General features: G+C 42.3%; 1 protein-coding gene across 3 annotated transcripts in view; it reads left to right on the forward strand.

Moving 5' to 3' along the window:
• Window positions 1-23,047, forward strand: part of RELL1 (RELT like 1) — a 52,976-nt gene that overhangs the window by 25,070 nt on the left and 4,859 nt on the right. For all 3 annotated transcript variants that reach the window (XM_039541336.1, XM_039541335.1, XM_039541337.1), the window contains exons 2-6: window positions 7,671-7,913; window positions 10,657-10,728; window positions 13,293-13,350; window positions 16,456-16,695; window positions 19,843-20,026. In XM_039541336.1, the coding sequence (XP_039397270.1) occupies window positions 7,671-7,913; window positions 10,657-10,728; window positions 13,293-13,350; window positions 16,456-16,695; window positions 19,843-20,023 (794 nt within the window). In that variant the 3' untranslated portion in view covers window positions 20,024-20,026. The remainder of the gene's footprint in view (window positions 1-7,670; window positions 7,914-10,656; window positions 10,729-13,292; window positions 13,351-16,455; window positions 16,696-19,842; window positions 20,027-23,047) is intronic.

Genomic DNA, 23,047 nt, shown 5'->3' on the forward strand with positions numbered 1-23,047 from the left:
CTGGCTTTTATTTTAGCATCAGCAAGGCGAGTTGTTTCAATAATCTCTTGTAAAGCTTGTAAAATGATGGAGTAGTTTTGTTTTACAGCAGCCACTGCTTCTGCTCTGCATGCCCATCTTGTGTTTGATAGTGACTTCAAAGTCTTCAACTGGGATCCTGCTTCTTGTGAAATCTTCCCCATTACTGCATGTCGCACAGGACTCCCTTCCATGAAGGCATAAAGAGTCTGAATAACACCAAAAAAATCAAAGATAGTTCTGTTTTTTTTCTTGAAGTGCACGCATGTAGTCGGACGAGATTCAAACAATGTGCATGGCAATGTACATAGAGTATTTCACTGTTTCTTTCTTTACATTTCATTTGAACTCCCGCAATACATCCAGCCATAGTAGATATACCATCGGAACAGACAGATATCACTAATGACCAGTCAATTTTAAGAATGCGAAGGACGTCATTTAACTGGTCAAAAATAGACTGAGCATGAACTGTTAATAATCTCTGAACAGACACAAAATGTTCAACTGGACTGTTTTTCATTGTCAAAATACCGCACCACAATGGACACCTGTTCATGGTGTCCACAGTCAGTAGTGTTGTCGGCAGTTATTGAGACCATTTTTCCATTTAGTGAAGACACAATCTTTTGTTGCACAACGTTGTGGAAGGCCACAATTAAATAATTTTGGATGCGATTACTCAGATAGCGTATTGAGGAGATTGTTGCGCATGCTTTGCCATTACGAGATCATATTTTTGGAGCATATTGACAAGATTAAGAAATAAACCTGTCTCAAAACTGTCAGCTTTTTCATTGTGACCCCTGAATGGTCTCCCACCTTTCGCCAAACACAGAACAATGTTAATCAATCACTCCGTTACACTTTGGTTATGGCACCATTCTCCTTGTTTAGACAGAGAAGTCTGCTTGCCCTCATCCAACAATACATCATTAAAACTTGACCATGAAGAACAGCTCAACACATGAGATTTTGACAGTTGATGGTTTTTAAAACATTTGTTAGCCCTATGCCAGTTTCTGAATCCCTTATCAATAAATGCTGGATCAGTGTGACCTTTGTTTGCTGCATCATTAGAGGAGAAGAAACGGCAGTAAAAGCAAAATGCTGCATCCTTTGATGGGCTATATTCTAACCACCTATACTTTTCATACCAATCGGACTGAAAACTTTTTTGTTTATTCCCTATTTTACTTCTAGGAAACATGCTCAATCTAGGCTGATAAGAACCTCTAGATATTTGAGACCGGTGTTCTAATCTATTTATTGGAATATCACAGACTGTGTCATCAGATGGAATGTTTGATGGCTTTGAATAGGAACTACGCTGACCTGAACTAAGAGATAAAGTCTGTTTCTGTTGGTCATTACTCAGTTTATTGCACGCACTGGAACTGGCGGCGGCATTATCTTCATGTAAGTTCTTAACCGAGGAGTCCGGGAGGTATTTGCACTACTAAGAGCACATTCATTATAATTCAGTTTTTCTGCTCCTTTTCTTATCTTAACAACGAACTTATCTATATTTTAAAATTAAAAGGGAGTATCATATGATTGAATGAAAACGTAAAGGCAGGGGCTTATTATGCTATTTCAGTAGTCTACACGCAACAAAGATTACAAACACTGTAGACACTGCACTGGGCATGCCTGATGTGGCCGCTTATATAGGTCAAAGAATTTTCTAGAATAGTAGTCAGAGGGGAAGGGGAGGACCAATGTAATGCGGTGCCACAGTAGTGGGGACGCATGCTGCGAGCGAATGCGGGCTTTCTATACATTTCTGCAACATCTGTATTACACAATTTGGCGCTTATTGCATAATACAACAATCCATACTTTAAAACTAAGAGTGCATCATGCGATTAAATTAAAACGCAAAGCCACATGTTTTTGAGACATTAGACTCATAGACTTTAAGGTCAGAAGGGACCATTATGATCATCTAGTCTGACCTCCTGCACAATGCAGGCCACAGAATCTCACCCATCCACTTCTATAACAAACCCCTAACCTATGTCTGAGTTATTGAAGTCCCCAAATTGCGGTTTGAAGACCTCAAGGTGTAGAGAATCCTCCAGCAAGTGACCTGTGCTCCATGCTGCAGAGGAAGGCGAAAAACCTCCAGGGCCTCTGCCAATCTGCCCTGGAGGAAAATTCCTTCCCGACCCCAAATATGGTGATCAGCTGAACCCTGAGCGTGTGGGCAAGACTCACCAGCCAGCACCCAGGAAATAATTCTCTGTAGTAACTCAGATCCCAACCCATCTAACATCCCATCACAGACCACTGGGCATACTTACCTGCTGATGAGGGGACCGGGGTGGGCAAACTTTTTGGGCTAAAGGCCACATCAGGGTGGGGAAATTGTATGCAGGGCAGGAGGTTGGGGTGTGGGAGCGAATGCAAGGTGTGGGAGGGGGTGCGGTGTGCAGGAATGGGCTCAGGGCAAGGGATTGGGGCAGAGGAGGGGTGCAGAGCATATGAGGGGGCTCAGGGAAGGGGGTTGGGGTGCAGGAGGGGTGCAGAGTGCAGGCAGAGGGCAGAGGGCTTAGGGCAGGGAGTTGGGGTGCAGGAGGGGTGTGGCAGGGCTTAGGGCAGGGAGTTGGGGTGCAGGAGGGGTATGGGGTGCAGGCAGGGGGCTCAGGGCAGGGAGTTGGGGGGCAGGGTGCAGGAGGGGTTCATGCTCCAGCCCGGCGCTGCTTACCTAAAGCGGCTCAGAGTGGTAGCGGCATGCTCCCTGGCTGCCTGCCCTGGCCCCACGCCGCGCCGCTCACCACACCATGTCCCTGCGCGGCTCCTGTGGGGAGGGGGGCCACAGGGCTCTGCACGCTTCCCTTGCCACGCCTTCAGGTTCCTCCCCCAAAGCTCCCATTGGCTGTGGTTCCCTGTTTCCGGCTAATGGGAGCTGCGGGGGGCGGTGACTGGAGCAAAGGGCGGTGCCTGGAGCAACGCACGGAGCCCTCTGCCCCCTGGGATGTGGTGTCGGCCGCTTCTGAGAGTGGCGCGGGGCCTGTGGCACCATGGGGGGCAAGTCCCGTGAGCCGGATCCAAAGCCCTGAAGAGCTGGATCCGGCCATACTTTGCCCATCCCTGCATTAGGGTGTGCCTGGGCACACCTAGCACACCCCGGGCACATGCCTATGTCCAGGCCTGTGTTTCTATGGTGATCCATCAATGCTTGCATAAGCATGAAGCACCCTTTTGTGTTTTTCCTCAGAAGCAGTTTGGGGTGGGGGTCAGAATTGAGAAAAGCATCCTATCTATTGCCCTACCCTGATTGAGGAAGTCCCATCTCATCAAATCATCTATTGTTTCGTGGACACGTCCAGCCTGACAAGCCTGTGAAGTAGGAGATGTTTAATTGTCTTACACAACTGGATGACAACTGCCTCCACTGTAGACATCCAATGCCCCGTTGATTGCTCACCCACCAGTAGCAACTGGGGTTGCAAGCTTCCAGAGAACAATTACCACCCATTTCTCTACTGTCGGAGCAGCTCTTGTCTTGGTGTCTATGCACTTTAGTGCTGGGATGAGCGTGGCATACAATACCAGGAATGTGGCCTTCCACATACAAAAGTTCTGGAGCCGTTGCGGATCATCCCAGATTTGCATCATGATCCAGTCCTACCACTTAATGTGTGTAGTACAGGCCCCCAAAGCACTGTTACACTGTGTCCAGTTTGTCAGTGAATACCTACAGTATCCGGTTAGCTTTTTTGCTATCTTCCACTCATCCTCAGTATCCCCTCTGTCTCGACAGTGTGGTTCTTGCAAATATGAAAAAATTTCTTACCTTGTCCTTAAAATGGGCAAGAGAAGTTCCACTGATCTGTGTGGCTTCTGGTGGAAAGGTGAAAAAACTGCAAAAAGGTAGCCAAATGTTCACTCTCTCTGTTGAAATAGCTATGTCAGTAGCAGTATTCTATAAGAACTTCTGTGGGTAAAACTTTTTCTAGTTTTCTAGACAAGTCCTTAGTGGACACCACCTTCTTTCTATCAGAATTTCCCTGCTCACTTTTGTGGGAAGCTGCAGTTCCAGGTTGTTGTCATGTAACATCACTATTCAGATCCTTCAACATTCTTGTTAAAGATCTCTGGCAAAGAGGGAATAGTGAGGACCTGGTTCACGTATTTCAAATCTAAGTTACATGTACTTAAATGTAGCTTTCTTATTACATTATCTAAATTGCACAAATGTTGGGGGCTCTTCTTTCTACAGAGAAAAAACTTGCTAGAGATCTTTCACTTTTTGCAAAAACTTCATAAAATTCTTAAGACGTTCATACCCCATATCCTCTTTTTCAAACCATTTGTTCAAACACTTACATTGTTATTGCAGTAACTAAAAGCATCTTTAACATACCTTATAGTACAGAGTATACCTTTTTAAATTTTTAAATACATTTGGAATACAAATTTAAATATTTGTCCCATTCCAAGCTATATTGCTATTTGAGTCTATACTTACAAAATAGCTAAACCTAAACTGCAAAGGTTTCTTTTTGCTTACGGGCTCCCTCTCTCTATCAAACTTATTTATATCCAGAATTAGGTTAAAAAAATGTCATGACACTTCTGAAGGCTGAGCTGCAGCATTTCCTTTTTCCACCCCAACTGTTGCTGATGTCACAGTACCATAAATCCAGGAATATTGCAAAATTCAAGGGAAATGAGATGTGTGTGGAGGTGGGGGAACAAAAGGAGGAAATGGGTGAATGGGATAGAAGCCAAGCATCTGAGCAGTTCATAGGAAGCTAGCAAGGTTGGCACAGGTAACTGTAGACTTAACTGCTATAGCAGAGAGGCTGCCTTCATCATGCCTAGTCCATAAGTTTCAGAGTAGCAGCTGTGTTAGTCTGTGTCCGCAAAAAGTCCATAAGTGGCTCTCAGGTATTTTGAGAGTGCTCTTGTTTTAGGCTGTTTTAGGTAGGAGAATCCACTTGCCCAGATGTTCTCACACCTTTCTTAGTTTTCCACTGGCTGTTGGTGGGTCTTCTTAATTTAGCCATGTTACTTTCCTTCCAAACTTCAAAATTATTTGGTGGGATGGGACAAGGAGAAAAGAGGGATGATCGAGGAAAGGAAAGAATTCCCACATTCTCTGCAATATTTAATATCTTTAGGTAAGGCAGACCTACAAGCTGATCTGCCTGTGATTTAGTAGCAGGAGCAGAGGCTATGTAGAAATAATTTGGAGTACTCGAATAGTATTGCACAGATAAAACCAAATTGGTCTCAAGCAAAATGAGCCATATGAGACATTGACTGCTGTCTTTAAAACATTTGCATGTATTTCCTATTCCAGAAAGGCCAATCTGCCTCTACATCCATACCAGTAAACTTTTTTTATTCAGCTGACTAGTGACATTTTTGTGAGAGTTTAAATGTCAGTATAGAACACCTCTTTCACTTATGTTATAATGTACAAGTTCTTGGCAGAAGCTGTGCTTTTTTACTTCAGTTTTAGAAGATTTTATATTCTAGAATCTTTTTAGAAATCAACAAATCTTAATGGAGTTTAGGGGTGTGCGTATTATTTTAAGTAGCAAGTCATTAAAGATGACTAATTGCTTTCACTTTAACAGCCGCTGTGCATGTATGACACCCTGATTTCCTAAACCATTTAGCACATTTTGTATTCCATAAGGTACAGAGAGCAGATTAGACAAAGTGTGTACATAAAATCTTCACTTGGTATAAGCAAATAATGGATGTAAACTTTTTTCAGTGAGAAGCATTTAAAGTTACAGGTTGGTCCAAACTGTGTGCCAATATTATGGGGAGAAAGTAAAAACTAACTTTTAGGTAATCGTATTGAAGTACAGTTAAACAAGATAATTTTCACCTTCTTGATCTGTATGAGGTGAAAATTGAGGAGGAAGAGTAAAAAGTTATTTCTGCTGTAAAAGCCTCTTTATATGTCTTGTATCACCCCAGTATGGGAAGAACAGGTTGCCTCTCCTAAATTTGGTGATATATATTTTTCCCTTTACAAGGGTCTGTGCTAAACATAGGTGTGGACTCTGTGTGTGCTCTGGGGCTAGAGCACCCGTGGAAGAAAAAGAGTGGGTGCTCAGCAGCCAGCCCCCAATCAGTTGTTTGGTGGGCCCTGCTGATCAGCTGTTTGGAGATCAGCTCCTCCCCTTCCACACCCTGCACTTCTCACCTGCTGCTGATCAGCTGTTCAACGGTGGGAGGGAGGCGCTCGGGGGAGGGGAGGAGCGGGGGCAGGAAGAGGAGGAGTGAAGGCAGGGTTTGTTCAGGGGTGATGGAGCAGAGCGGGGCAGGAAGAGGCAGGATGAGGGTGGAGACTTGGGGGAAGGGATGGACAGGGGGTGGAGCACCCCCAAGGAAAGCTGAAAGTTGGCATCTTTGGTGCTAAATCCAGTTTCCACTCAATGGATCCTTCCAGTATCTCAATTTTTTTTATGGAAGATAAGATCTGCAAGGGTCCTGTTTTTAAAGTGGTGTCGGGTTATACTTGAGCCAAGGGGAGGTAATGGGGTTATTTAGTGCTTCTGAGATGTAGGCGTGGATAATATTTATCCACAGGGGTATGGGAGTGGGAGGAATGAACTTTCAGTGTGGTAGGACCAAATGATGAGTGATAGGGAGGCATATAAACAATTACATATTCATTAAAGTTAATGGCCAGGTATCTGGTTTGCCTCCAGTAGAATCTGTTAAGTATTTTAGATTAGATGTGAACTGCTTTTCATTTTACATCAGATCCATTTCCACTCTTCATTCCACTGATGTTCTTTTTTTCCATTTTGTCCCAGGTAAGGATGAGTAATGGATAATATTTAGCCACTGGTAGCATTGGGCAGCATTATGGAAGTCTGCTTGCTTTGGAGATAAACTTCTTGAGTGGTGAGGTGGTGAGATTGGGGGTGCATCTGAGCATGGCTTAAACAGCAGGTTCAGAGGCATAATCATAACAATAGACAGTACTCCAATGCAGCGTAATAGCTGCAGATATGCAGGTATGCTTCCAATTCAATGAACTATTGTAATGATCTGTGACAGTACATACACTTCCCCTTTCAGATAGTACAGAAAGTATTGTAAAATGGGCCATCTTTATGATGATAGCCCTAGTCAGTTTCTCATTGTTTCTAGGTGCATAGGTGGGATTTCAGCACTAGTGATTTTCTGTCTTAAATTCTGTGTCTGAGCTAAACAAAATGAAATTCATGATATCTTTAAGGATCTGTGTTGACATGAACTTTGATTTAACTATAAAAAGAAAGTTTGACATTTTCCCTCCTTATTTTGAAATATAATAAATGTTTGTGGAAGGAATGTTGCCTAGTGGGTAGAGCTGGGGCCAATGGGGCTAGATTCTTGACTTCTGTTCCCAGCTCTGCCACTGAACTGCTGTGTCCTGAAGCAAGTTGCTTCACCTTTTGTGCTCGTTTCGCCACCTGTAAAACAGAGAATATCTACTTGTTATAGGGGTTTGTGGCTTAATTCACCAGTGGACCTGGATCCATCAGTGTAAAGACTCCTATTGACTTTAGTGGTCTTAGGATCAGGCTCATAATTCACCCAATCCTTTGAGAGCCTAAAGTCAGAGCTGCTTGAAAGTGCAAAGTATTATCTACAACTGTGCTTCATAAACATGTATTTATTTTACATAGGAAATCAAGATTTTCCTAATATTTTGGCAAGCCATCGTTTAGAAAGTACTACAACTCACGCTGTCAGTGATCACACAGGAAGTGGTGTGCATCCAGAATATCTTGCTTATGGGTTGGTTCCTGTCTTTTTCATCATGGGCCTTTTGGGGATCCTCATCTGTCACATGCTTCAGAAAAAAGGGTATCGGTGTAGAACAGAGGCCGAGCAAGAAATTGAAGAGGAAAAACTTCGCGAAAAGATAGGTAAGTAATGTCAATGTCTTTTTGTTAATTTGTATGCAGTAAGTTACTAATCTGGAATGATCCATAGCTGGACTCTTTCCCCCCCCCCCCCTCCTTATAATATATATCCTCTATTAAATAGTTTAAGAACATTGACTTAACAGACAATAGTAATTACTTTTGGCCATTCCCAGCCTAACCAAGTGACCTCCATTGGGAAATTCTACCAATTCCCAATGTCAGTCCTCTAAAATATACTTTTGAAACCTTTTTTTGAAGGATCAGAGTGGTCATGGAGACAAGGTGGATGAGGTAATATCTTTTATTGGACTAATATCTGTTGGTGAGAGAGACATGGGCTCTTAGAGTCTCTCTTACCAACAGACGTTGTATTACCTCACCCACCTTGTGTCTCTAATATCCTGGGACCAACACGCTACAACAACACTGCATACAAAATACTTTATAGCTTTTGTGACTATAAACTGAGATCTGAGTAGCTAACCACTTTTTTGTATTTCATCTGCTGTCAGCAGCAATAGTGTGCCGTGCATAACTCTTTTAAAGATAAGTATCCATAAACCAGCTTTTATTAAATTATAACTTTTTGGTGTGTGTTTAACACTGCAGATACTTTAATTTTATTTGAGTAAATTTAATACTCTAGTACTACGGTTTCCACCCTCTCTCTTCTCCCCTGTTGTGATGGATTGGAACATTGTTGTGCTCTGGCTGTATTCTTTGGTATTCTTAGTACATTTGCTGCTATCATTTTTTCCCCCTCATCTTTTCCCTTTTTCCCTCTCTAACTTTTGTTCTTTTGTACGCTTGTTCTTGTCCCCTTACTTGTCAAAAAGTACTTGGAGTGTGTGTTAGTAGCTCCATGAATTCAGTAGCATGTGGTGCTGAAGTTACTTATTTGACTTGGGAGCAGAGGAGAGAAGCTTAGGCCTGGTAGGTTGTTCCCGTTGCTGTCTTTATTGGGAGGTCCTGTGAGAGCCGTGGGTATTTTTCTTTAACTTTGTAGCTGGAAGTCAGGTAGGAATGGTAGTGTGGGTTCTATTCAGGAGACAGGCAGGAGCTCCTCAGTGAAGCAGAGACACCAAGTAGCTTTAGGGATAATGCTTTCTTTCCTATTCTAATAAAATTAAAATGTTGAATAAGGAAGTGACTCTCTATATTTTTGCCACATAGGGTTGCCAGGTGTCCAGTTTTCAACCGGAATGTCCGGTTGAAAAGGGAAACTGGCAGCCTCCGGTCAGTGGCCTCTGCCACCGGGGTGGGAGCCAGGAAGAGCAACCGCTGCTGCTGGAGCCTGGAGGAATGGCTCTGCTTAGCAGCTGCTGCTCTCCCTGCCCCCCCAGCCTGACAGAGAGAACTAGCTGGCTCTTGGACTGGGCTCCAAAGTAGGTACTAGCGCCATCCAGGGATGTGTGTGTAACCTGTCTGCCCTCCTGCCCCGTTGTGTCACGATTTTCCAGCCCCTCGCTCCAGGGACCAATTTCCCCTCTGCCCCAGTCCCTTTTTCTAGGGACAGACCCTGCTGTGCCCCGAATTCCCCACCCCAGCCCCTCGGTCTGGGGACTGACCCCTGCCGTGCCCCAATTGGGCAGGCTGGCAGGCTCTGTGCCAGCTCCTGCAGGCCCAGCTCTGCAGGTGGCAGGTAAGTCCCAGGAGTTGAGGGGGCGAGTGACAGAGGCGGGGGTGGGGAGAGAGTGATGGGGGGAACAGGTGGGTGGTGGGCAGAGCCTCGGAGGAAGAGGCAGGGCAGGGGGTGGGACCCCAGGGAAGGGATGGGGGGGTTAGTTTTCAGGGATTAGAAAGTTGGCAACCCTATAAGAGAGTGAATGGCAGTGGTGTAATCATTATCCACAGTCACAGGGTCAATTTTCACCCCTTATACTACTTTGAGAAGGCTTTTTGTGAGGCCCACCCCCAAGAGTTCTCAATTCAGAGATTTTTGTACACAAGTATATTTATATATTCATTATATTTAGTGCCTTTTCTTAAAGCCCTGGCTCCTGGAGTCATGCTGTTTAAATGAAAATCTTGGCTTTCATTTAAAAAAAATGTTTCTATCTCTATGTTGTATGGAAAAGCTTAAAAATGCAAATCCTAAAGGTTCAAACACTAGAAGGCAAACAAAAATCTAAAAATTAGTATTTTTATAAAATCTTTCAATTTTTAAGATAATCTCATGATTTTGGGAGGGTCTGGCTCGTGATATTTGAATGCTTGGGATTGGCAGTACTTTACTCCTGTAGTGAAAGGTGCTGATTTTACAGTCTTAGATACTGAAGTCTGTTGTAGTTAACAGTATAGCAGTGCAAACTTCCCTGCAACAACTCATTACTTTGCTATTAGTCAAGTGTGAGACATTCCAAATGTGGTAGTTTAATCTCCAAACCCATTTTCTGCTGAGACTTATATTCCTTCTCCTCTCTTAAAATTGAGGTGAGAAGGAGGATGAAAGTGATAATAGAACTTTGAAAATACATAAAATATGGATGGAACTTAAGAACTCAGCTCTGATGTCTTTAGTGAGAGAATCTTGCCTGAATAAGGGCTGCAGGACTGTCTTCAGGATTGTTACTAAAATCCAATAAAAAGTGTTTTGTTTTAATATGGCAGTGATATAATACTTATTATATATATAATATAAATAAATATTTATTCCGTGAGATGTTTTCCTTACTTTACCATAGGAAAAATAATTTCTAGGAGGCTGTAATACTGAGTATATGTTGTTGTTTTCCCCCCATAGAAATGAATGAAAGTGTAAATGACAATAACGATACTGTGGGGCGAATCGTCAACATCATTATGAAAAATGAAGGTACAGTTTAAAATCAGTGTTCTCCATTAAAGATGTGAATCCCTCTGATGCAGTTTGATACTATGTAGCTTTTTTGAAGTGTTTCCATAGTATATTATAGGGCCTGCTTCATTCCGATACACTCTTATAGTGTCTTAGGAATCATTAAAAAAGGGATAGAGAATAAGATGGAGAATATCTTGTTGCCCTTGTATAACTCCATGGTACGCCCACATCTTGAATACTGCATACAGATGTGGTCTCCTCATCTCAAAAAAGATATACTGGCATTAGAAAAAGTTCAGAAAAGGACAACTAAAATGATTAGGGGTTTGGAATGAGTCCCATATGAGGAAAGATTAAAGAGGCTAGGACTCTTCAGCTTGGAAAAGAGGAGACTAAGGGGAGATATGATAGAGGTATATAAAATTACGAGTGGTGTGGTGAAAGTGAATAAGGAAAAGTTATTTACTTGTTCCCATAATATAGGAACTAGGGGCCATCAAATGAAATTAATGGGCAGCAGGTTTAAAACAAATAAAAGGAAGTTCTTCTTCACACAACACACAGTCAACCTGTGGAACTCCTTGCCTGAGGAACTTGTGAAGGCTAAGACTATTACAGCGTTTAAAAGAGAACTCGATAAATTCATGGAGATTAAGTCCATTAGCGGCTATTAGCCAGGATGGGTAAGGAATGGTGTCCCTCACCTCTATTTGTCAGAGGGTGGAGAGGGTTGTAAATGGATGGCAGAAGAGAGATCACTTGATCATTACCTGTTAGGTTCACTCCCTCTGGGGTACCTGGCATTGGCCACTGTCGGTAGACAGGATACTGGGCTCGATGGACCTTTGGCTTGACCCAGAATGGCCGTTCTTATGTTCTTGTTTGCACACACTTAACTTCTGAAATTGCTTTTCAGAATGAGACTTTCCATATCTTATCTAAAGTTATTTTTTTTTTCTTTTGGAAGGTTGGTTCATGTCAGAACTTTAACTTGTCTCTTTCACCAACAGAAGTTGGTCTGATAAAAGATATTATCTCACCCACCTTATCTAATATCCTGGACCCAACACAACTACAAAACTGCAAACTTGCTTTTCCTGTCATTTCTATTTTTTTTTAACTTTGCAGTCTTTGCAAGAGGCTGAATTTTCTTATTTTTAAAAGGAGAAGATAAAAGAACTAGCTTGTTTGCTTAATGGTAATGTCAAATCCTATTTGGGAGCATTGAAATACTACGATCACATTGAATGCCTTGAAATGGAGGGGCAAGTTCCGATTACTGCACATGTGTGACTGAGGCAAAGGTTTTCAGTGAAGTAGGGAAAACAGGACAGCAACACTGCTGTTTACTTTGTGATGGTTGTATCTAAACAATGGAAAAAGAAAGAAATGTTTGGAAGGGGGAAAGAATGCTTCTGAGCAGCTATGCAGACATGAGAGTGGTGCCTGTGTAGCATTCTTCTCGGTAACATTGATGGAATCTGTTCTTTGCAACATCACACAGTTGGGATTACATGGGTTTTTAGTGAGTTGTTGGATCTTAATCAGGGAGTAGCTGCTCTGTATTGAACTGCTTTACTAGTAGTTTCTCCCAGTGTAAATTTACATACAGGTTAAGACTGCCCCTTAGACCATTACCTTCTCCTTTGTGGCATCCAACCTGCAGTGCATAGCTGAACTAGTGATCCAGTAGCAGTACAGCTCTAGGAATATGCCAAAAGCAACACAAAGGCTAGTATCTATGTGGATGTCCTGGAAGCTAAGGGAATGGGACCAGATTTTCCTCCGGAAACTTGGGCTTTTCACAGTTGAAGGCCTTTCTGTACATTCATAAATACCCTGAATAGAGAATGTGGTGGCAATTCAGAATTCACTTGTTTATAATTGTAATACTTTTTTTGTGCAAGTTGGGAGTAGCTGGCCCTCAATATGCTGCTTTGAATGTGTCATCTGCCTATAATTCTTAGTAGTTTACTTGAGGTTGTGTAGTACTAGTCTGCACTGTTACACAGCTGCTTATTTTACCAAAAGGCAGCATTATTTTAGTAGTGGCTGAAATGATTCATTTGAGAGCCATCCAAATAATTAAATATTCATTAACTCTACTAATCTTTGACTTGAGGCCTAGGAGTGCTTTTTAGGCAGAGTGATCAGTGCTGATAGATTGTATGCATGTTATTAATGGCAAGCATTCTCATAACATAGACAGTAATATATGTGCTTTGTATTGGGACTGAGATATGTGTTCTATAGCAAGAGTAACTTTTTACCTTCTCAATATAAATGCCCATAAATTTCAATAAATGGGCATTTCATAGAATCGTAGGACTGGAAGGGACCTTGATGCCTTTGGCATCTTGCCTTTTGGAGATTCCATAATGCAGACTTCTCTGGTCTAGATGGAACTAAATTCAGAGCCCTTCAGTTCAGCTGTGAGATTGCTGTTAATGCACTTTAGCTAAGTGGGTTCTGGGTCAAAATTAGAATCTTCAGCTTGCTTACTTTTTACTATCTTTTTTGATTATACAAGGACATAGCAACACATTTCTTATAACAATGTCTGTTTATGCTTTTTGCAGCAAATGCTGATATGTTAAAGGCCATGGTGGCAGATAACAGTGTGTGTGATCCTGAAAGGTAAGGCCTTCCTATTTTAACTGTGTATATTTTCTCTGCATGTCAAGATGTACCCTGCCAATGATTCTGTGTTAATTTAAAACTGAAATCTCAGTGAAATTTGAATCCTTTAAATGCTATTATGATAACTGAAAGTTTGTTCACTTTAGTTTTAGATTGAATTATGTTCAATAGCAGTCATTTGGGAGCTTAATCACTGGGATGCTACTTCAAAGATGCAGTTACTTTAAAAAAAAATTAAAAAATGCATACATTCTTTTAACACTACTCCTGTAAGTTTATGTAGTATCCATTTTTATCAGAACTGGAAGTGTACATTTAATTTCATAAAAACAAAGTATCAGAGGGGTAGCCGTGCTAGTCTGGATCTGTAAAAGCAGCAAAGAGTCCTGTGGCACCTTATAGACTAACAGATGTCTGTTAGTCTATAAGGTGCCACAGGACTCTTTGCTGCTTTTACATAAAAACAAAGTATCTGTATCTCTTATTAGAAAAAATACGGATTGCCACAAATTACTTTACATGCTAATCAAGCTTTTTCTATTCTTTTGTTCCCACTTGCCTTTGATTGAAAAGAAAATATTTTGATTTCATTGTCTTATTTTTCTCTGAGTCACTAAGATTTCCTTTCTTTCTTCTGAGAGAAACTTTTTGATGAACTTTCAATTCTGTGTGTATGCATTGAGATTTACAGCAGAAATCTATCATACTGGGGATTGAAAATTGATAGTAACTCATAGTGCCTTTGCACACTTGTTTAATTCTTTAAAACAAGGCTAGGGCCTAAACCAACACTTAACAGCTAGAGCAGGGGTAGGCAACCTATGGCACGCGTGCCAAAGGCGGCACACAAGCTGATTTTCAGTGGCACTCACGCTGCCCGGGTCCTGACCTCCAGTTCAGGGGGCTCTGCATTTTAATTTCATTTTAAATGAAGTTTCTTAAACATTTAAAAAACCTTATTTACTTTACATACAACAATAATTTAGTTATATATTATTGACTTATAGAAAGAGATCTTCTAAAAACCTTAATGTATTACTGGCATGCAAAACCTTAAATGAGAGTGACTAAATGAAGACTTGGCACACCACTTCTGAAAGGTTGCTGACCCCTGAGCTAGAGGACTAACCCAGATTTCTAGAGGCTGATCTGAAAGATGAGAGGGGAAGAGAGAGTAACTTTCTAGAAGCTTGATTTGTACAAAACTTGACTTCAAAAAATACACATCTTTCTTTTTTCTTAGAATATTTATTCTGTTGTAAATGTGCATATACTTTGGGGTTTTATTTACCGATACAACTATATATGTTTTAGAAAATGAGATAGTTAAAGTGGAACAACCCTCCTTAAGCCTTGTCTACACTGGCAAATTTCTGTGTGGTAAAGCAGCTTTCTGTGGTGTAACTACCGAGGCGTACACACTGCCGAGTCACTTGTTGTGCAGAAACTCCTCAGTTGCAGCGTTGCCAAAAAAACACCTCGACAAGAGTCGTAAGCCTTACAGCGCAGAGGGTCCAGTGCTGTATTGGCAGTGTAAACACATTACAGCGCAGAAAGCAATCATTTGGCCTCCGGAAGTGTCCCATAATCCCTCAAGTGGCTGCTCTGCTCATTGTTTTCATCTTGGCTGCCCTGTAGACATGCGCCCCTCCCCTTTTAAAGCTCCGTTTCTGACAGCCCTTGCATGCTGTGCTGATCTGCTCCGGGACACACAGCAAGCCATTAACGTGGAATGCTCGTGCTGTTGAATGCAGAGGGGTGTGTGTGTGTGTGTGAGAGAGAGAGATTTGCTGTGCAGAGTCCAGGGAGGGAGGCAGAGGCTGATGTCGGGGGTTTCCCCCTCCCCCGTCTCAGTCCTGGTTGCTTCCTGCCGCTGTCTGAACTTACAAGACAGCATGCTGACACACTCTCTGTACCCCAAAACACACTGTCTCTCCCCACCTCCATACACACACACTCTCCCTGTCACACCGTCTGCCCGCCTTCCTTTCAGTTGAAAAGCAGCTGGCAATGTAGTAGGATGCCCATGGAACAGTGGGATTGGGAAACCTGCATCATGTGATGCTGTGCCTGCCCCCTGAGGCATTGCAAACCCCTCCCAAAGCACCCTGCAGCCAGTTGCACAGTGGAATAACTACCACAGTGCACTGACTGCTCTCTTTGCCATTGCAAGAGCTGCTAATATGGATGCGCTCCGCCGTCACAAGGAGTGCAGTGTGAACACGCAACAGCGGTTTAATTCCAGCGCTTTAATAAAAGTGGTATAACTTATTATGCAGAAACTTGCCAGTGTAGACATACCCTTAGTGTGAATGCAGTTGTACCAGTCTCTAAAGGTGCTGGTGCCTGTACTGATAAAACATGTTTAACTATATCAGCACCAATATAAACACGTTTAGGCTGGTACAGCTGCATCCAAGATGAAGAGGGTTGTTCCACTTTTAATTATACCATTTTCTAAACAAATATAATTATAGTAGTACAAAGCCTGTGTGTAAATCAGCCCTCTGTATGCATTATTTACACACTTTGTTCCTTCTCCTTCGTTTTACCTCCTATTTTACTTGGAGCAGTTTTTTGAGGAAAATACCTTTACAATCTTGAGAGATGTCCGTTTTCAAATATGGGCCAATTTCAAAATAATCTTTGCTGATGATGCAGGAGTGTGTGGTTGACTTAAAATTTAATAAATATAATAAATAAATAAACAACTAATAAATAAATGAACAACTAAATGGTTTTGGCTTCTCTTTGACTTTTCACAAGAGAAAATGAAGATGTGTGTGTGAATTTGCAAAACTGCCTTTTTTTGCTGGATGGGGGTGTCTGCTCGTGCTCTTCTCTAGTAAAAGGCGGGGGAAGGCTGGAATAAATCATTGACATTAGTCTGCTGTGGAAAAGTATCTTTTTGACAGCTAAAACCCCCTTCTGTGGGGGGGAAAAACAACCTAAATTTAACACTAGCTGAATACAACCCTAGGGTATGTGATCAGAGAATAAAGTGGGATGGTTATTTAAATTTAAAGAAACCTTATTTCTAAGAAGAACAATTATATGCAATTAAAATTAAACATTGTTAATTTGTTTTGTTTTTAAAAATAGCCCTGTGTCTCCTACCACTCCAGGCAGTCCTACAAGTCCAGGCTCTCCTTTGTCACCAGGTGATACTCCATCAAAACATAACTGTCGTGGCCATCACTTGCATACAGTTGGGGGAGTAGTAGAGAAGGATGTTTGTAGTCGCTGTAGTCACAAAAGGTGGCACCTTTTAAAGCCAACCAACAAATCTAAAGAACCAAGAAAAAGCCGACAAGGAGAAGTTACAGTACTTTCTGTGGGAAGGTAAGACTGTTCTGTTTTATTTCATGCTTTATTTACGTTATCTCGTCTGACTCTCACTGATAGATTAGTTATATTGTGCTATCACCTATTTCTGTAACGATTCTTGCCACAACCCAGCACATGGATTTTTCTGAATTGCAAGACTGTAATTAACTTTTGAGGCATTGTGTTGTTTTCCTAGACATCAGATGTCTGACCTGTAAATCCAAACTTTGTCAGTTCACTAGTTCTCTTTTTGATCAATCTTTTAAAATTGGGATTCGGATAAGCCTACTGGCAAGCTAAAGAATTTTAATTATTAATTTGTATTACCATTAGTGTCTGGAGCCTTAGTGATGGACCAGGACCCCATTATGCTAGATTCTGTACAAATGCAGAATAAAAAGACAACCCCCGCCCCAAGGAACTTGCAGTCTAAGGCCTGGTCTACACCTAAAACTGACCTAAAACTTAGGTCATTCTAACTACATTGCTCTGGGCAATGAACATTTTCATTCCCTGTGTGGTAATGTTAAGTTGATCTAACCCCTCTGTAGATGCAAGATGGAAGAATTCTTCTGTCAAGCTAGCTATCACCCACTGAGCGATGGAAACCCCCTTCTGTCACTGTAGTGAGCGTCTATGCTACAGCTCTATAGCTGCACCTGTGTTGGTGTGCTGTGTAGCACTTGCAGGGTAGATAGTCTCTAGTGTAGACGTAGCCTTAAACTTCAAAGTGCTGCCACTGGAGCACTTTGAAGTGTTGAGTGTGGTCACGCATGAGTGCTGGGAGAGAGCTCTCCCAGTGCTCCTGGTAATCCACCTCCATGAGGGGAAAAGCTCCGAGCGATGGGAGCCTGTCCACACTAGGCTTTTAAAGCACTCAAACTTGCTGCGCTCAGGGGGATGATTTTTCACACCTCTTAGCTAGCAAGTTAGCGCGCTATAAAATGTAAGTGTAGACAAGCCCTTGGTGTAAGACAAAAGATGATCGATGGGGAAGTACAAGGAAACAATGAGACAGCATTGGTCGGCATGATAGGCAGTGGTCTCAGCACACCATGAACCTAACCATTGTTAGGGTTTTTGTAGGCCCTGTGGAAAAGGAGAGTTTGAAGGAGGAAGATGAGCTAGTTTTGCAGATATTTTATATGGAGCTCCTCCCAAGTGTGAGGGGACAGCATGAGAAAATGCACCAAGATGTTTATTTGAAAATTTAACAAGTGGTCAGTGGGCTGATTGGAGGCGTGATCCAACACCTTGGTAGTGAATGAGAATTGATAGGGTGGGGATAGGCTATGAAAGACTGTGAAAGTGAAAGCAAGTAGCTTATGTTTCTTGAGAGAGAGAAAGGGGAGCTTGTGGAGGGATGCATAGAGAGGGGAGATGGGATGCAAAGAGGTCAAAGCAGTGGGAGAGGAAATTATCTTTGCAGGAGCATTGTGAATGGGTATGACCGAGGCAAGATCTAGTGTGTAATTAGAAACTGTATCATAAGACATACACATCAGCGGGCGGAATTAAGACTGCACAGAAATCTTTATTCTGGCATTTCCTATCTTTTGAGTGCTTGACTTTACAACCTTAATATTGTGTGTGTGTGTTTGTGTGTGTGTGTGTGTGTGCGCGCGCGCGCACGTGCACGCGTGCTGCTGGTTTTTATAAAAGCAAACTTAGAAATTCTATTGTGGCATCGTATTGACACACCTGGGTCATCATCAGTGTCTGCGACATGGAACTTTGCTATTTGAGCAAAGTGACTGTTGTCATCCTCTGTGTGGAGGGCAATGAGACACTTTACCAGAGGCTTTCACAGATATTTGCTGACACCAAAGGAATGATGAGGTTTGGGAATCTTAGATTGAGATGGAACCCCTGAGGGGGAGTCATGTTCTCTAGTGATAACAGACCTGTCTGCCCATTTGGTGCCCCTTTCTCTCCCCCCCCCCGCCCCCAACCACCCAACTCGACCTTTTCTGCTCTGTCCCCTCTGGCCTTTTCCAAGTCCTATTTTATCCACTTTTGGCTCCTCATCCCATTTTCTTCACGACTCCTTGAGCTTCCCATCCTAGTCACAGTCTCCTTGCTCAGTTTAGAGGTTAAAGTACCACCTCCCAGAAGGCACAAAATGAGGCTGAAGACATGCATCTTGCACTAACCTGCTGTTGTCATGAAATTCTTGATGGGTCCCCATACTTCAATAACATTCAGGTTTATACTGAGTCTTTAGAGCTTCAGGGTTCCAGCATACATGTGTGCATATTACTCCCCCCTCACCTCCTCCACACACCCTGATAGAGATAACTCTTAGGTGGGGAAGTCTACAAGCTCCAATTTTCCCTCATAATCAGATCTTTTTTATGGATGCATGCCTCCACCATCATAGGAACCACAGAAGACCTGGACTCAGGTTCTTCCTCTCTTCTGCTCATGTGCATAGCATGTTGACATGAGTATTTTCAGTTTAGTGCTTGAATTGCATGTGGACCCTGATATCTGTGACGTATGTCTCCGAATGTTTACGCTTGCTTTGAGGGGATGGAAATGGAAGATGCTTAAGGAGCAAAATTAAGTGAATTTCACCTCAGTGTGGGCTAATATGGTTAATATGTTTCTTTTTAATCTAGTCAAGGACACTAATGAATTATACTTTGCCTCAGAGCCAGATGGCTTTAGAATTTTGTGCTGTGGAATTTTTTAAAATCCCTTCATAGTGAGAGTAGAAATCCAAAGCTGTGGATCCAGTAACACAATTGCCTAAAAAGAGAGCAAGAATTACAGATAGATCCTCATCCTTCTCTTGACTTTCTTTACAGTAAGTATCAAATACAGAAGATGCAGTTTTCCCTCTAGTTTCAGGTTTTTTTGGCTTTTGGACTATTCATGATTGTTCAACCAATAAAGTAGTCTTTTCTTAAAATTAGAGATCTTCTTTCTTTTTCCAAGAGAGGTAGGTATGGCCCAAACACTAGAGTCTGAGATAGGAACTCCCAACTTTAGACTTCGCTCCTGCTGTATTCTTGGAAAGCCCCTTTAAAATATCTTGCTTTCCATCTGTGTAGTTGGTATAATACTTGCCTCATTGGGATGTTGAAGATTGATTAGCTGATTTCTGGAGGAAAAACCAACCAACCTATCCTAAGTGGGTTCTTGTATTGCTTGTTTCAGATTTAGAGTCACAAAAGTAGAGCACAAATCTACATCCAAAGAGCGGAAAAGCTTGATGTCTGTTAATGGTGTTGAAGGTGTCAATGGAGAAGTGCCTGCCACACCTGTCAAACATGGATCAAGAGACGTTCCTGCCACACCTGTCAGACAAGGAGCAAGAGGGAGAACTGGCACAGAATAACAGGTGGGTATTAAAGATTATTGACTGACATGGAAAGTAGGATCTGATGAGAGGGTCAGATATATTCTCACTGATTTCTTTTGTTGAGAGGTAGAATATGGATAGCCACGTATTTAAACACACATTGGTTAATTATAAAATGTCACAAAGAGAAAATACATCTACAAAGCTTTATTACTACCTTTTAGTTAATTTGTCAAGACTAACAGTACCCAGCCAGACTCTTACCCAACCAGACTCTTACCCAATTATTTATTTATATTCTATATTTAAGGTTTACATTGAAATAAAATCCATTTATCTTTTATGGTGGCTTCCACAATCCAAAGAATGAAGAGGTGTAAAAGAACATCTGTATTTACTCATTTTCTCTGTAAATTACTTGATTTCATTCCAGGTGCTGGTGAGGAATATGTCCTCAGTACAGAAAACACTACCACTACTAGCACTAACTGGAAAATACTTGGGTAGTCAACAGAGGCTCAAAGCACTGAATGGGCATGGAATCAAACTTATTTATAATGGTGGTTGTTAAAAGACTTGCAGATCACAGCCTCACAGGAATTGCTTCTTGTATCAGATGGTGCCATAATTGTGGAATCTTGGATATCTCTATATGGTGCACATACCATGTTAGGAGCACCATTTCAGATTTTGGTCGGTGTGGGAAGGCAACTTTAACCATGATCTCAGAGGCTACTTAGGCACCTGAAACAATCCCTCCCCTCCAGATAATAACTTAGAAATTAGCTGACAGGAGCCCTGTATCTAATTCCTATATAAAGAAAGAAAAAATACATACAGACACCAATTAAAGCCACATTTAAGTTTATATTTAAATTTAGAAGAATGAGGAGATAATATAGCAAGATATTCCCAATTCAAAAATTGGAATCGATCATTTAACTTTTGGAAACACCCTACTAGGGCAAGGCCCGGTGAGTTTATACCGCACCTATCTGGGATTCTAGGGGTGTTAGGGTAGTACAAATAATAATAGACTAGAAACTGACTTTAAATGGGAGTGAAACTGACATTTTCAAGTCACTTTCTCTTCTGTTTAAAGGTTATTTACTTTCCAGAAGGCTCTTAAACACACTACAGTGATTGAGTTGAAGTTCTCAAAGGAGAATATTTAAAACCAAACACCAAGAAAACTCCACATTTTAAAGTTGAGAAAAAATGGAGTCTTGTTTATTATTTAGAGTTTGTACATACATTTTTAAAGTTCCGTCTGTGTTTAGATGCTGTACCTCAGTTCTCATTGCTGTAAAATGGGAATAATAATACTTGCCTGCCTACCATATGGAATTATAAGGATTAGATTGAGATCTGGGGGATAGGAACTGGGCCTTCTTAATGGTTTGTATGGTGCTTAGCACAATGGGGGACTCCTCCTGATTTAAGGACTTTGGTCCCTAGTGTAACATTAGTCAGCTGTTGAGATGCCTGCTGGTGGTAGCTGAAGGGGACTGTGATGGGTTGGATCACAGAAACCCCCTTGAACTGCCAGCTGATGTGCCAAGACTACTTCTGCCCCTGCTTTCCCTGCCAGCTTGAGACTCCAGCACCCTGTTTTGTTGAGCCAGACATGCTAGTCTGCTCCAACACAGACCCAGGGTCTGAACCACGTGCCCCAAAGCTGCAGACTTGACTGAAAGTGGCTTACAGAAGTGTTCCTGTCTTTAACGCTCAGATGCCCAACTCCCAATGGGGTCCAAACCCCAAATAAATCCATTTTACCCTGTGTAAAGCTTATACAGGGTAAACTCCGTAAATTGTTCGCCCTCTATAACACTGATAGAGAGATATGTACAGTTGTGGGGACTGTTCCCCCTCACTGCCTCCTCCCTCAGGACACAGCCCTGTGCCCTCACTCCTCCCTTGCCATGGAGATTGACTCCCCTTTTCCCTCCCCACTGCTCCCCTCCCCCAGGATCCAGCACCCTCTGCCCTGCCACTGGGGGCCCTGTGCTCACTCTCTCCTTCTCACTATCACCACAGGGGACTCTGTGCTCCCTCTGCTCCATCCTCACCACTGGACACTCTCTGCTTCTTCCTGCCACCCACCACTGAGGACCCAGTGCTCCCCCATTCCACCCTGACTGACCCCTTCCTTGCCTGCCCCATCCCCAGAGGCCTGGCTCCTCCCAGGAGCCAACCCTCTTCTCTTTGCCTTGGGCCCGTTAAGTTGTCTGTGTCAGTCCTGCTGTCGTTTGACCCCAGTGGGCTAGGCTGTGCGAGCCCCTCATCTTCCAAGCTGTCAGACTCAGTTTGAATCCCCATCCTTGCATCCCATTGGAAGAGAGTAGCTGCTGATTAGTGGAGACAGAGGAGCGGGAGGGTGAGTGAGCTAGCGCAGTGGAGGAAACTGACTGCAGGAGCCAGAGAATTCTGGTTCCTGAAGGAGAGGACCTGGCTGCGTTTAACTGCACATAAGAGCTCTGCCTGGGGCTGGGGCGTGTGCCACGAGCAGACCTCGGGTATGAAACGGGGCAAAACGTTGCTTCTGCTTGTGTTGGTAGATCTTGGCTTTTTAATGGCTATTGCTGCAATGAGGGATAAAGAGACCTACAAAGGACTTCCATTAAAAAAAATTATGCAGTAAAATGGTGACTTGAACACTTCTTTATTTTAATTTTTAAAAAGTGGGTTTTTTTGCTTCCCTTTAGAGTCGATTTCTGCCAGCTAACCTGAGGTGATAACTTAATTCTACACTAGGGACTAACCTTGACTCCTTTTCCTAGTCTAACCAAACCCTCAGTTCTCATCTTTGTTTCTTGACTCTGACTCTTGTTTCACTGGTTCTCCTGTCTCCATAAAGGAATATGTCCAGGATAAGACAAGGTTGGGCACACTAATGTGCATGCAGGGTTTTTAAGTTTTTGTTTAAATAAAAAATAAAGAAGAAATCCAGGCTTTCTAATATATATCATGAAGCAGCAAGGAAATGACACACAACATTTAAGTAAAAATTGAGTTCCAGTACATTTGGAGGGTTACCGTAAAAAAGTCTTATTTCAA

This window comes from Mauremys reevesii, linkage group 5, assembly GCF_016161935.1.
Source record: "Mauremys reevesii isolate NIE-2019 linkage group 5, ASM1616193v1, whole genome shotgun sequence".
Taxonomy (NCBI): domain Eukaryota; kingdom Metazoa; phylum Chordata; order Testudines; family Geoemydidae; genus Mauremys; species Mauremys reevesii.